Genomic DNA, 15,643 nt, shown 5'->3' on the forward strand with positions numbered 1-15,643 from the left:
ATTTTTGTAAAATATTTGTGATCAGAAAGTACAGTTTGGGATTCAATTTTGACTGTGCCTAAAGTTATGTTTTTCTCTTCGCGCCATTCAATACACTAGGTATTCTTTTGTGAATGTTTGAGACGGATATAAATTGTTGCACAGGGAATAAAGACAGAACCATTTCCATTCAGTAGGAATCAAGTTTGAATAGCATTTAATTAATCTGTTATTGGTGTTCATAGATGACGTTTTTGTTCAGAACGTACAATTCAATCGATATCATGTTGATCCATTACAACTCAGTGTATGAATATCGACATTCATACGAATTACTCGATTACTAAAATCTATCAAAATAGAGACTTGCCTTTTCACTACCAGAAGGCTACTGTGTATGAATAAAAATAATTGCTAATAATAACTATAATGAATGCTATCAGCGTGACCTATTTTTTTGAAATAGAGGCACAATTAAAATGACGGAGTTTAACAGTTACGCAAATGACTTACATTAACAGTATTAGTAATTTTACTTATACTTCAATTGAAACGTGAAAAAAGCTCAAGATTTAGTATGGATAAAAACAAAATGCCAGGCGAATTCAGTAAATATTTTGTCTAACTGAAGAACTTATGAGTAAATAAGAATATTTTTACGGACAAAACAATCACTTACATTTAATATGACTTTCGTGTCATAACAAATATGTATCTAATAGGGCTGTACAGGTTTCCGAAAACTCGGGTAAAAAAAGTTCGGGTTCGGGACGGTTTGTATCGGATCGGGTTTTTGGCGATTCCAGAATGGTCGGGAAACCGGAATTTTCGGGAAATCTGAAAACTTCGTAAGACCCACACTTTTCTTTTTCACTCGTGAAAACGGTGTTAAGCACCATCTAAACCAATCAGAAGTCAGCTTTTAGATGGCAAACCGTTTTTTCACGAGTAAAAAATAAATCAAAACCAGGCCCCTGAAATTTTCGCGAAACCCGAAACGTGAGTAACCCAACTTACCTAATGTTGATTATTTCGGATAAATACTGATAGTAAATAGTATATCTAAATAACATCAATATTTTCAGTACACATTAGATCATCTTTCATCGGGAGATCCGGGAATCCTGAAAATTTCAACAAAACTGATATTTTCGGGAATCTCCGTGTTTTCGGGAATCTAAAAAACCTCGGGAACTCGATCCGAAACTAATAGACTGTTCCCGACCCGACTCGAAGAATTCAGTACCCGTACAGCCCTAGTATCTAATATAAATATGTATCGTACAATGCTTTTCACATGTAAGGTTGAGTAATATGCACTTCGTCTTAAGGATTCACAAAAAAAAAAAATGATCTTATGTGATACTTCGATTGGGTGAATTCACTAATCGATTAATTTGGATACCGACAATATGGGCACTCTATGCGCCACACTGTTCAAAATCACTAACTAAACAGTAATTCCTTAGTAGATGGATAAAAAATGAGGATCAGATATCGCCTTTTTGCATTTCACACAAAAATTTTAATATGGATACATTAATACCTAATTTGAAGGATTTGGTAAATCAGACAAAATCTACATCGAACTAGATTGGTTCTTTTATCAGAAAAAATCTCAAAAGTCCGGCAATTGTTACCCTCGCTGTTTACGTAATATAATCTAACGATTATAATAAACTGAACTGATTATAATGACTTATATTTGACCGTTATTCGTTTAATGATTAAGGTCTACAATCATACAATCAATCTCAAGCAGATTGGGAATTTGGAAAATTAAACTTAAAAATAAGGAAATATAATATCAGTTTTTCACTGTTAATTACAAAAAATAAGCCTAATCACTCAGCTATCAGTAATATAAATTCATTACATTGATGTAGTTCATGATCACGTATTATACCTCATCACGTAACGAAGATTACATAGTTAGGTACACTATCGTTTGTATCTTCCTTTGATCAATTGTAAAGCTTTGGCCATAAGTGGAGCTTTCGGTTTCTTCACTACACTCGAAGCTGTAAACAAATAAACACTATTAGACAATAACAAACATAGCTCGGGCTCCTGTCAATTGATATTTATATGTAAAAAAATCTTCAACTTTCGTAAAATGATGTATCTACATAGTTGAAGAGCGTCATAATAATCCGACAGGAACGTGGACGAAATAGTTCCATGCACATTCAAATTTAGGAACACTTATTCAAAGTTTATGTATGCATACATGATATTCGTGATCGTGCCATCGGCGGTGCAGGAACAGAAATATTGGTAGGTGCGCCACTACCAGAAATAAGTTTATTTTTGAGGTCGGATGTAGATGTGGTAGTATCCTTCGCAGTGCCATACTTGGCTTGTTTCCGAAGTACATTTCGTGGGGGCTTTACCACATTGTCAACATAAGCAAGCTTTGTTTGCCTTACTGGGAGAGATTTGTCTATAGACTGTTTTATGTTTGCAGTCAAAGCCTTCAGTTTTGCTTCTCGCTCATCCAAGCATCGCTATATTAAAAATCAATTCATTCACAATTATTTTCTTGACTTTCTACTTTGTAAGGAAAAATTCTGTACACTATTCTACAATAATTCAACCAGATTTAGTCTCCGATTTTTCGTTCTTATTTTTACAGTAAAAGAGAGGAAGAGTTCACAGTTAAACTACAACTATAAGACAAAAATCTTCACAGTAAAATTGAATGCATAGGGTTATTAGAAGTTCGGGTCATACCATGTACATCTCTCGCCATGTTTCCATTTCTTCGCGCTGTTTGGACCGGAATTCTCGATTACAGTGATACTGCCAAAGTGTATCTGTATCCTCAATTAAATAAGGATTATAATGTTCTAGTGAAAAGAGTTGGTCTGGTGTAGCTCGTTCCAAAACTGGTTTAATAATGTCGTATGGAACTCCACCAGTAAATTCTAGAGCTGTAATTGATATATTATGACAATTATTTGCATGAGTACTATATCAGTTTGAATGAAAATTCAAAGTGACGCTTTCTGTTAAGTCTTTAGTTGACTTAAAAAAAATTTCTCCAAAGGGTCCGTCATCTGCTGGTTCTAGTCTATACCTATGTCATAAATCTCTACAGCCTTATAGTCTGAAGACTTTCTATTACTACTATTCGTCCAGCTAGCTTAAAACCGTAAGCAATACTACGCATCTCACCTTCAATGTTTTCAATTAATATCCTGATACACATGTCGTAAAGTGTTGGAACATTGTTGCATCCAGACTTGTTTCCAGAGTAGACTTTTGTTCTGAAAAGCATTCATCATGACTTGAATTAATGGAACATTGACCAATTCCGATAAATCTCATAATATACCGATGTGTAAATAGTTATAACAAATATGTAAGTCATCCAATGAAAAATGAGAAAAATGAATTGAAACCTTTTTAGAAAAACCATATGAAATTGATGATGCGTTTGTTTTAAAAAAGCCTATTGAAGCAAAATACAGGGCCACATAGTTGGCGAGAAGATTGTAAACATTTATATGAATACCTTCTTTACTAGAGCGCAAAAATCATGTTGAGTTCTACCCCATTTGGTTATTATTTAACCTAGCAAAGTTACCTGCTTACCTTTGACTCTTGGCATAGATAACATTGTTAAGAACCCTATCTTCCTCTTGCTTACGTTGTAGAGGATTTACATATGGCAATGGTTTGTAGTTAGGGCTGATTTCAGGTAAAGTTGATGCTAAATCAACACTTAATGGCTCAAGCTTAACATTCGGTGACAGAAGAGTCGGTGGCTGAAACAAAAAAAGAAATATTTTCAATATCTCAGGAACAAACTTCATACATTCTTTAATGAGGTCACGAGGTTGTTCTGAAACTATATAATGAGTATGCAAAAACGTATACCGAATTGTCGTTGCTCGAAGATACTTCATTCGTAATTCTAACCGGAGATCTGCTATGTGAAGTTGACGAAGTGCCTGGTTCAGTTTTAATTGTCTTTGATGAAGAAAGATTTGGCGAGCTGTTTCGTTTACGAGAAGTTGCTGAAGGAAAAGCACACATTCCAAGAGCCTCAGCAAAACTTGCACCTGCGCAATAATTAATTAATAATTAATAATCAGTAGAAGATATAAGAATTCTCAGGGGTTCGCAAAATTGTCGATAAGAGGAGGGTCACCTTTCTGACTGCTCTGTCACCGCATTTATACCCATTTTCAGGTATTCATAAAATAGTAATCGCTGATATTTGAAGTTCTTATTCAATCCTCTCTTTCGGTTTTCAAGAAAAGCATAATATAAAAATTCTCTACCATATTTAATAACACATTTTACCCAACAAATAGATATAAAAAAAAAACCTACAGACTCTGTTACTTGAGAAATGTACCAATGAAAATAGTAATTATTTTAAGGAAGCCTATGTAACTGGAGAATTAAAAAAATTGGTTTTTCCAAACCATTTTACAGCGATACTAGAGTCTTTATTGACCCCGTTATATGTCACTTACTTTGACTATTATCAAAGGCTATGCATCAATAATGCAAAAATGCCGCAACCAACACAATTCTACATGTAACACCAAATATAAATACCCAAAAAGTTTTTTTATGTATCAATAATGGCGAAAAATGTATTGTTGTAATTGAATTATCAGTTATTGTAGGAATAAGTATATTTCCTGGCTTTGTTTTCGTATGAAACAAAAAAGGTTTCACATATTTTTATTCGGCATTGTATGTAAAATTGCGCTGATTGTGGTATTTTTACATCAGAAGTAACAATATTATAGCGAATCGCAATAGGTTCATTGATTTTTATTCCACTATGAAAAATTGAGGATATAGTCCATAATATCCTGTTTTTGACACAGAAAAATAAAGATAATTTTTTGGGCCTTCGCATATACAAGATTCAAAATGTCAAACAAAACGGGTCATGTTCCGGAAAATTAGACTTTTTTTTACATAAAAATCACATAAACACAAAGTTTTTTCTAATGAAGGTAAGTACTGAAAATTCAAAGAGAAAAGTCCGAATCGAACGGACAGTAAAATTGATCAATGTGGTTTAGTAAACGTCCATTTTACTTCATTTCGATTCATCTTAGACTACTTACTGTAAACAAATTGCACACGACCTGATTCTACACAGGATTTAATCGACACGGATGTATTCTATACAGGTTTTATTTGATACCGAGTTATTCTACACTGGGTGTTATTTGACTTGGCGTTGTTCTAGTCCTAGTAGACTTGATTAGCATGTATTTTTATTTCCAATATTCCGCAGGGTACTTATCTCAGCCTTCATGATTTGTATTGTTGTCTGACCCAAATACTATAGTAATTCAATGCAAAACCTGAAATATGTACTCTGTGAAACATTGGAAATAAAGTTTCTTATATGCAATTATGTCTTCTTGTCTGTCAGAGTAGAAAAATGGTGTGTTCAATAACACTCATGTAGAATAAGTCCACGTCAGATAATATCTATGCAGAATAAGTCTGTGTTGAATAAAGCTCGGGCAGAATAAGTCCGCATTGAATAATCCTGTGTCGAACAAGATAATGTGCAATATGTTTGTATGCAAAGTGGTTCGAAGCAAATTGAGGTAAGACGAAAAGATACTCTTGCACATCTTTCTTGTAGATGGTAAGGCCTAGAGACTTAGAAATTGGAGGATTTTCATAACACAGTGTACATTATAACATCCTAATTTCAGCCAAATAGAAATTTTAATTCCATAAAGCTGGTTGAAGGTTCATGAATTGGCCCATGTACATATTATAATGAAATTCGTAAATACATTTACAAAAATATTTATTATTGAACAAGAAGAGCGTGGATTCTATGAATGTGACAGATTTTTACTAAAAAAAATTCTTCTAAATTGGCCTATTTGAATCTTCCAGGTGTACAAGCCTCGTTAATTGAAACAATGGTATATGTAGGTCTATAAAAAATAAAAAATAAACTAATCGCATTTTTAGCTTATTGATTATTAATGAAAAATACTGCAAAAGAGAAACTTACCAGAATTGCAATCAATCCCCTCATCGCCATTCATTTCCTTCTTAACCTTTTTCTTTTCTTTCGGTTCTTTGAAATTGGACGATGCCTTGGCATCTTTTAAATCACTGTGAGTTTTGTTCTCTTTTTTTTCTCTATGTTTCTCCTTTTCCTTGTCCTTATCTTTATCCTTGATTTTATCGTTACTGCTAGAAACGCCAGAGTTAATTTTTGACTTGGAAGATTCTCTGTTCAAATGGTGTCCGTCATCTTTTCGTTTTTCGCTCTTTCTATGCTCTGTTTTATCTTCCAATTTGCTGCTTCTTCTCTTGCCTTTCTCTTCGTCACGTTTTGTTCTTTCACCAGTTTCAGATCCTTTCGATTTATTCAAGTTTCGACTTTCCAACTTCTCCTTCATGCTTTTATTTTCGCCTCGTACTTCTTCGTTCCGGTGATCATTGTCCTTTTTTTGGGATGGAGGCGACGGCGGTTCGACTTTGATCTGAATGTTTGAAATTTCTTCCTCAGATTCTGATTCACTAGACAGTGCTTTTAGAATTTTTTTACGCTCATCTTCACAGTTTGTAGCAAGTTGTTCGTTTTCTTCTTCACTGTCTGACTCCGAATGCTTCCTTTTTTTACTGCTTTCTTTCTCATTATAACTATCTAATTTCCGTTTCCTGTGATTTCCGTCACTTTTTTTTACATCCCGAGACTTACTGCTAGATACTTTACTGGAATCTCTTTTCAAATCGTCGGTTACTTTACTACCATCCTTATCCTTGCTCTTACTTTTCTCATCTCTTCTTGAGTCATGCTTGTGATCCCGGGAACTTCTATCACTTTTTGATTTCTTGTCAGACTTGGAATGACACTTTACCTCGCGTCTGTCCTCTTTTTCAACTTTTGATTCAGCAATTAACTCCAATTTATCTAGTTCAGTTTTTGAGTGTCTATCTTTTTCACTGCCACTGCCGCTATTGGATTTGCTGCTATAGCTATCTTTAGATTTAGACTTATCTGCGGAACATATTTTTAAATTATTTTTTACTGTTTCATTTTTGCTCGGTTTAATTCCGCGTTTCTCTTTCAATTGTTGATTTCCAGACCTGTAAAATAAAACATCAGAACTACATTCTAAATCAGAAATCCAGTTATCTAACCACAACTCTCTGTAGACACTAGATTGAAAGGATGTTAGATTTGAGGTCGTTCTCAGTATTATGGATGACAAAAAATTCGTGAAATTTGATATAGTTTCAAGTATTGTCCCCAATTGTTTTCAGAGATCTGAGGATTCCAAAGATCTTGTAGAAATGAATCATCAAATACAAAAAATTTACATCAAGCCCAAGAATTTCACACGATTTCAAGAGATCATAAATATTTCATAATATTTTATAAGCTCCTGTGATATTCGAAAGTATTACATAGGAATTGGAGAAATTTCAAAGAATTCTTTAAAACTTCACCAACAAAAGTGAACCTAATTTAGGAGGAACCCTTTGTAACAATTACACTAAGCATTCAATAGTGCATCGCGAATGTTGAACCTCGAAATTCCATCAACAAGTACAAAAATATTTAAACAGTTACCTACCTGTTGGAAAAATATGCATACTGCAGATAATTTAAGATGAAGGTAGCAGTGAGCGTATGAAATTACTTGAAACTTGATGCAGTTAAAAAATAATAATGATTTTATTGAAACATTCTATGAACATTATTTAAGTATTACGTATCATTGCACGGTAATTAAATTCAACACCTAAATGGTCTTACTATTATATTGCCCATATACCTTGATTCTTTCCTATTATCATCTCTGTCGTCGCTACTATCCTTATCGTTTTTTCTAGAATGTGAGTTGTTGCCATAGTCATCTGGAGGCTCGGATATGTTCGCCTCGTCGTCTGTTGCTCCTTCTCCATCGCTAGATTCCTCATCAGCGACCATTGTCTTCCATTTGGCTACCAAAGCTTTGGCAGCATCACCAACATCCCCAACATATTTTCGCAGGCCATTCACTGTCCTACCAACTCCTGTCTCTTGTAAATGCTGCACGGTAACTGGCAATCTGTACAGCTTCCCAATGCAGTAAAGCATCTGTTAAGAAAATCATGCCATGAAACTTACAAAGACTCCAGAAGCATCTCTTGTAGTTACAGTTTTTCAAATTATTGTAAATGTAGTAAGTGGTTATAGCTGCGTGGCAATAGAGTAAAATACTTCTCATGCTAATAAATTATAAGTATACAAAGTTATTATTACTTTGTGTGTAGAGACTATGAAGCATAAAGCAGATTTTCCTGAGAAAAACTAACTATATTTATTTATGATTAGGACACACATTTTTCTTATAATTTTCTTAAATTTTTTAGTTCTTTAGACCACGTCTACATGTCAATGCCTCTGAATATATATACTGAAAATATGTCTCTTTTGGTACACTAATTATACCAAAAACTGAGGAAGAAAATGACATTACATTTTGCTGAAACTCGATTGGTTTATAGTCATGCCAAACGATTTGATTTTTCAAAAGATCAATTAGAAAATACGGATTACGGGAATCACTCATTCAAATTTTTTTAAGGTCTTCAAGCGATAAATTCTTTGCTGTGAGAAATTCAGAAAGTAGACGTTTCTGTGATTCAGATTCTTTCACAGATATTTCTGAAATAACCGAGTTTCCAGCGAAGTGAAAAAAATATTCCAACACGTGTTTTTGCAAAATATTAAGAAGGTTTTTACCCATATTTTTTTAAAATGGAATTTTTCTTAACAAGTACTGAGTATTCGATCTTTGATATAAGTTAGCACCACTTGTATTTAGAGAAAATGATAATATTTGGTAGAGAAATAGAAACTTATTATCTCCTCTCGATTCTTTTCTTTACAGAATGTAGATAATAATTTTAAAATGAATTATCGCTACACTCACAATTAAACAAAGTTCAAGGTTCGTTGGAGTATTCAAGGATATTATTTTGAAAGAAACTATTAAAATTTGGAATCATAACATTTAATAGGAAAATATTGATGATCCGAGCTTTATTTTCATGTAAAATTTGAAAAAATGAATCATTTTCAGTTTCACCTATCCATAAGATAATAAATGATTGAAACGATAAAGCTGAAAATCAAATACAATGGACCGAATTAGATCGTACGTAATTGATTTAATTCTGATGTCAAATTTTATTCATTCATGACCAACTACTTATAAGGATATCTGTTTTATCACTTTCAAATTGTAGGATGATTTGAGTCAGATTCATTACCTATGTTTGTTCCTATTCAATCATGTTAATACAATTTGACACATAGAATGAAACTAATTTTAAGAACGGGAAGTCAATTCATCCTAATTAAGAGTTGTTTTGCTTTCATTACATCTCGATTTTGTTGAGAATAGTTAGTCTATGAAATATCGTTGACCCACAAATATCTTATTCTCCAAAATCCATTTTGTTATAAATATGCCAATAGTATATTCTTGTGACCAATAATCAAGGTGCATAAAATTATGCCGTTAATTCAATCCTGCAAATGCAATGTCAAGTTTTATCTCAAAACCTGTTTCATTTATAACAAAAATTAATCTTATTGCAACTATATGCTGATTTTAATCCTAATTTCAATAAAATTAATAGAAGTCTCGGCTCTCAATCTAATCACATTAGTGGTGAATTACAAATGCAACAGATAAATTGGAGCAAATCTGAGAAGCAGCAACATATATGCCAGATGGTAACATCAAGAATTACATGACATGATGAATACCGCGATACGTCAAATCAATTTGAGTAGAAGAAGACAAAATTCGCTAGTAGCTCCAAAAGTTAATTGCCAAACTGCTGGAACTGCTGCAGCAGTGACATTGACAAATTACATCATTTAGCGATTTCATATGATTTTTAGGTTATGTCGATCAGATTACAAGGGGCGGAAAATTTGTCGGTGAGGAAGTGGCTTGTGTTAGCATGATATAAATGTAATATTTTTGGAGCGGCTACCCACCCTTTCTTCGTTTCCTGAACATTTTTCTATACTTCGTTGATAATGCTGAATTATTTCTGCAACAGACATGTTGCCAATGCCAGCTGTTGGACCACTGAGGTCAAAACTGAAGATGGCCTGGTTCACCGATTTGTGAAATTTCGATGAATTTCTTATGATTCCAGAACACGAGGACAATCTAACATATATTGTGCAAGTTCTATCTGCCTGATTAACTTGGCAAAAATGTTTACGAGTTTTTCATAGCGAGCTAACCATATTCACTATCAAGCCAATTATTTTATCAAGTGAGAGCATTTGTTTTTTCGAATATTATCGATGTTGATAATTGGAGATTTATTTTAATTTTTGAAGGGCGATGTTGTCATATTTATTTCGTTAGATCTTTTTATTTCTTGTGTATTTTTTATAAACAGTTGAACTGAGTTTGTCGCGAGACCGTAGTTATGGTTCGCGTGAAGGTTAACAACAGTTCGAAGTTTGGTTTCAAGCACGAAGAAATTTTGTTAAAATCTTTTACTCAGTTCTCAACGCCATGAAGGCCACTTCTCAAGTGAACCGTGCGATCTAGAGATTTTTCGGGTCCTACATAGGGAGCTTTCCAGCAGCGACACAGAGCGACACAGAGCGACATTGTGTCGAACATGGTGCTTTCCAACAATGACACAGAACGACACAGTCGGACACAGCTGCGGAGCAGAGAAAAACCTGTTGGAGACTGTGTCGGATTCATTGCTGCCAATTTTTGGAACGAAGTTCCTTATCGCTCGTTCACCGTAGGGGCTAGGCGGAAAAAAACGACACCAAAAAACCGACACTTTTTGGCTATAGTGCTCGTTTGCTATTTAGTTGGAGATTTTATTTTCAACGCATGGTATTGTTTGTATTTATTTATTAAATGCAATGATAATCTACACGCGTTTCACAAATGTTTTTTTTTCCTGGAGCGCTCAGTGTTTCTAGATTTTTCGTATAATGCATGAGCGGACTCTAGTGACTGAATTAAGAACCTCAAAGCGTTCCAACAAGCACCAAAGCACAGTGTTCGACCGTGTAACACAGTGTCACACTGTGTCTCCTTGCTGGAAAGCTCCCATGGGCTATTCGTATTTCACAGTTTTACGAAATTACAGTCACGGTCGTATATACAGGTCGCGAAACTCTGGCGGAGGGGCGGGGGCGGGTCTCTTACTAGGGTGCGTTGCGAAACTAGCTGTCAGGGGTAATAACTCCCTAAGACAGAGGCCAAGTTACCCACGAACTAGGCAGTGCAAAAGAGATAAAAGATCGATGATAGCACCTCGAGCTAATCTCGGAATGCATGTGTGTCGGAAACCTACCACAAGTACGGAGGTGTATATAAGGGAGTACTATAAGGTGCATTCCAATATTTGCTCCAGTGCTGTCAACAATCTTTCACTTATTTTACGCTACCGAGTTCGTGGGCAGCTTTGCCTCTGTCCCAGGGAGTTTTTAGCGCTGCCAGCTAATTTCGAAACGCACCCCTATTAGTAGCAGTGTCCTTGACACTACTCGATTGCAGCGCTCTAACTTCAGTGGCCAATATCTGAAACTTTAGCTTCTATTGAGACGCACACCTACCAAGGGAGTTTTCGCACTTGTATATACGACCGTGATTGCAGTGTAACCAGGAAGTACTTATTTCATGAGTGTAGCATCCCATCAGAATGTTTTACCATCTCTCTATTATAATGTGTTAACAAAATAGTATACCTTTAAGCTTGGCCCGAGAATCATGAGATGAAAATGAAGTAAGGTATTTTATCTAATTGTAAGATTAATTATCTTGAGAAGCGATCGGTCGTGAATAAACTTTGTTCACCTGAGTTTTATTCTTCTAATAATATTAATACCACAATTGACTAACACTCAGAATACCCAACTCTAGGTGTAATATTATCTAATAACACCATTTGTGAAATACGGAGAATAGAGCCGTATTATAGGCAACTTTGATTACACTGCATAACCTTGAAGATAAGACTATGCTGCAATTCAACAAGAGCATTACTTTAGTTCACAGGATAAAGTATACAAATGCTAAAGTATATTGCTGTTATGGTCTATATATGAATCTAGTTAGATAAGTAACTGCGAACTTTCGAAAACCGCTACACAAATCAACCAATATAAATTATAGAACTCTCATCAAAACGCCGTATTATAGGCAATATGTGCTCACAGGCCATTGATTTCTAAATTAATTGGATAGTGGACTGCACGAAGTAGACTGGCTGCGCTGCCTAGTGGACCCAATTGATCAGAGCCATTTCCACTTTTTACGGGCTCGTTTCGAAGCGGGCAATTCGAATTTAAAGCTAACCATTTTCACACGTGAATAAGTTAACAAATTGAGGTAAATGGTAAAGCTTAGTGCCTAATACTAGGAAAAAAGACATTAAATTAATGAAAATGGTGAAGTGCTCATACCGTTAACTGAAGTCAACGCTCATACTGTGGGAAAAGTTCGAGCCGAACAACAATTAAATTAATTCTAAAAATACGAAATTAAAGCACAAAGGTCAGAAATTATATTTCCATTGTTCATAACCAATATCCTTTTTTCATCAGAATTATATTTATCGGCATTTTTTAACCCGAAATACAGGCCTTTTAAGAAAAAGAGCGTTCTTTGTTTAATCTACAGTTGAACTACTGTGGAGGTACCCCATGCTGAATGAAGTACATATATTTACTTGAAACATTTGGTCAATGCGTCAATAAACTAATTGTAGGCTTTGAACCATGTATCCGATCAAGTTTCCTGTCGCAAAAGAGCCCCAAGTTTGCCTTTTCCTCCCCCCCCCCCCCCCCCCCTCCCGGCCCGCCGGCCGCTCACCGGCCTTCTAATGGTTCCACGCTGTAACACGTTAAAAGGGTACCTGTCCACTATCCAGTCTATATAGTAGAGATCAGTGTTACAAACGTTTTTGAAGGAAATGCAGACCCCTGATGCAGGGCCGTATAAAACGCTATTCAGAGAGCACATTATAAACAACGACAAGACACCCACAGGTAAATTCAACATCAATCTAAAAATATTGTAATCACACATTATATAATCCTTTAGGTTAATGTAAACCATATCAGTATTGAAATAAAACACTACAATGAAGAATCTTTTGATGTCCTATATAAGGCACACACATAAGATCTTGGAAGTAACTCAAATTGTACGAGTATCAACGCCGGATGATAGGCAATCAACTTATGAGTATGTCTTGGAAGCCTTGGAAAACCATCCATCCCAACTACTAAAAATCACAAAATAGCTAACGAAGGCTCAAGAAAGCATCAGATGAAGAGGAAGTGAACACCTAACCTGCGGCCATTAGAATTAAAAACGGCCATAATTCTGATGAGACTGGTTTTGATTTGGAATTTTCGCAGGACGAATCCTATCAATACACGGAGCAAAAACTGTAAAAACGCGTATAACAAAGTATACGATTTAGAGAGGGATCGAGCTCATTCTGTTGAAGGACCAATATCTTCTTCCGTATAATGACTAATACGACTCATTACAAAATCTGTAATGCGCAAGCGTGCATTTCTAAATTTACTTTGTCGAACGTCAAGGACACCTTTCAATTTCTTTGACATTCGCACCTTCTTTACCTTAGTTTCAGCAGTTTTTACAAAAGCATTCTCAGTATGACGAGACACGTACAAAAATGCCTCCTAATGTCTGAAAATGTAGATATAATATATGACAAATTTGATAGAGTGAACTTCATATTGAAGTAACATTTTAACACTGTTAACTTCGGTACATACTGTATCAAAGAATTTGCGTGTAGACATAAAGGCTATTGCAAAGCCGTACCGTGTGAAAAGCAGTTTATAAAGCAAAATACTGTCCGCATGTCCCCAAGCTAGCCTATTATTTATTACGAATGAGCTTTACTTTCCTCATATGTCATAATAAATCATAAATATTAATTTCTAGTTAATAGTGAACGAAAAAATATTATGTCTTATCTAAATACAAAATTCTTCAATTATTCATACTTAATCATAACCTAAAGCTTTTGTACCTTTGAACATATAAAATATACATTACTTTTGTTATGCTATAGCAATGCTTACCACTCATTATTATATGTACATGCACATTTGTCGTGTTTTAAAGTTAAATATGAGTTCCAGTCTATATTCACAGCCTCGTGTTATATATTTCTTATCCCATTTCTGACTAATTCCTAGTGTTCCTTTTTGACCTCATTCTTCTTTGTATATGATTTTTCCTTTCCTTTGTGCGGATGCGGTCTCCAGGGAGTCGAAGCCCGTCTTTATATTTCTCATGAGCTTGGGAAATCCTGATTGGAAACTTCTTCTTCACAACTTATTCACCAAGTCTTGATGTAAGACTGCAGCAAACTGTCTCTTTTGCTGTCTTGTTGCCAGGTTATGAAAAGGTCTTCTCTGACTCATTATATTGTTAATATATTTACAATATTATATTATTACATTATATACATGAAATAACATTGAAACACATATCTCGGATATTTATTTTCATTGAAAGTTGTATTCATATGTAACGTTTACTTAACGAAATAAACAATATTAATTTATATTTTTTGCGCTCACATACGTCCTGACCGCCCACATGCGTACCATAGATAACTACCAATAAGTGACGTCGCGCCTACTATAGGATACCTTGACATTAAGTTGACATGTGGTAAATAAGAAAAGAAGACTAGCAATTGTCTTGATCGGTTGACTTCTAGACAACTTGTACAAGGTAACTCCTAGCGGACGTTTTCGAGGTAACTTAGCTTATTTATCTTCAAGTCGACTTTTAGTTGTGTCGGTAAGTTATCTGAACACAGTCATTCTAAAGGCAGCTTTCAGACACTGTTGTTCACTGTGTAACCCTGACCATTCCCAATTTTGTCGATAATTTTTTAGACGTAGATAATGTCATTCCTAAGACCCTCCATTTATTTCTTTCAATATTTTTAAGGAAATAATTTTCAGTTACAAAGTTTCGAACCTTCTTAAAGTTCTAATTTTATTAAAATTGACGAAAAATTCTGGAAAATTATTCTTGTTTCCAGCCCGTTTAAGATCGGTCCAACAGTGGCATCTTTTTGTTCGTAATTTTGAGAGTTGTTGGAAACTTTTGGATTAACAGAGATTAATGTTTAACATTTTGAAAATACTAAAAAAAAAGTCTGAAAGCGGTTCGCATTCTACGAAAAGCATGTCAAAATTACATGTGAAAGGTAAAATTAATTTTTTTCAATTCTCCCGAAAGTTTCAAATAGGATGAGCTAATCTGTAAATCCTAGTCAATGAGAACTATCAATTCTTTGAAATATAGAAAAATCAATGGTTAATCCTATCCCAAATTTTTTTTCAAAATCAATAAAATAGACAAACTAAGTTCTGTAGATTCTTTTAAAACTCTGTCAGCACTAAAAGAAATTTCTGTGTGGTTTACTATATTTCATACATTTCTGACATTTTCCAAGTTTTCGCCACAATCAAAAACATAGTATCGGGTACAAAATGAAAATGAGTTTTGTAGCTGTTATCAGATAATCTAGTATGTTTTATTATTTTTCTTGAATATTGTAACTCTTACTATATTTGATTGTAACTATGGCAGTAATTTCGTAT

The 15,643-nt window shown here is 34.5% G+C and overlaps 1 protein-coding gene across 2 annotated transcripts; it reads right to left on the bottom strand.

The window, feature by feature from the left end:
* Positions 1 to 179: 179 nt before the first annotated feature.
* On the bottom strand, positions 180 to 10,549 carry EloA (elongin A). Of its 2 annotated transcripts, XM_046624089.2 has the most exons (9): positions 9,992 to 10,549; positions 7,770 to 8,074; positions 5,993 to 7,077; positions 3,862 to 4,046; positions 3,577 to 3,749; positions 3,157 to 3,248; positions 2,713 to 2,912; positions 2,210 to 2,486; positions 180 to 2,000 (listed from the first exon to the last, which is right to left on the bottom strand). In XM_046624089.2, the coding sequence occupies exons 1-9, from the start codon at positions 10,058 to 10,060 to the stop codon at positions 1,921 to 1,923; spliced, it is 2,466 nt and encodes an 821-aa protein (XP_046480045.1). In that variant the 5' UTR covers positions 10,061 to 10,549; the 3' UTR covers positions 180 to 1,920. The 2 variants fall into 2 exon arrangements, with proteins under 2 accessions (XP_046480045.1, XP_068991165.1); XM_069135064.1 differs by lacking the exon at positions 9,992 to 10,549 and having other exon boundaries at positions 5,993 to 6,988; positions 7,770 to 7,892.
* Between the last annotated feature and the right edge of the window lie 5,094 nt (positions 10,550 to 15,643).

The sequence above is a fragment of the Neodiprion pinetum genome, chromosome 4 (assembly GCF_021155775.2).
Source record: "Neodiprion pinetum isolate iyNeoPine1 chromosome 4, iyNeoPine1.2, whole genome shotgun sequence".
NCBI classification, from domain to species: Eukaryota; Metazoa; Arthropoda; class Insecta; order Hymenoptera; family Diprionidae; genus Neodiprion; species Neodiprion pinetum.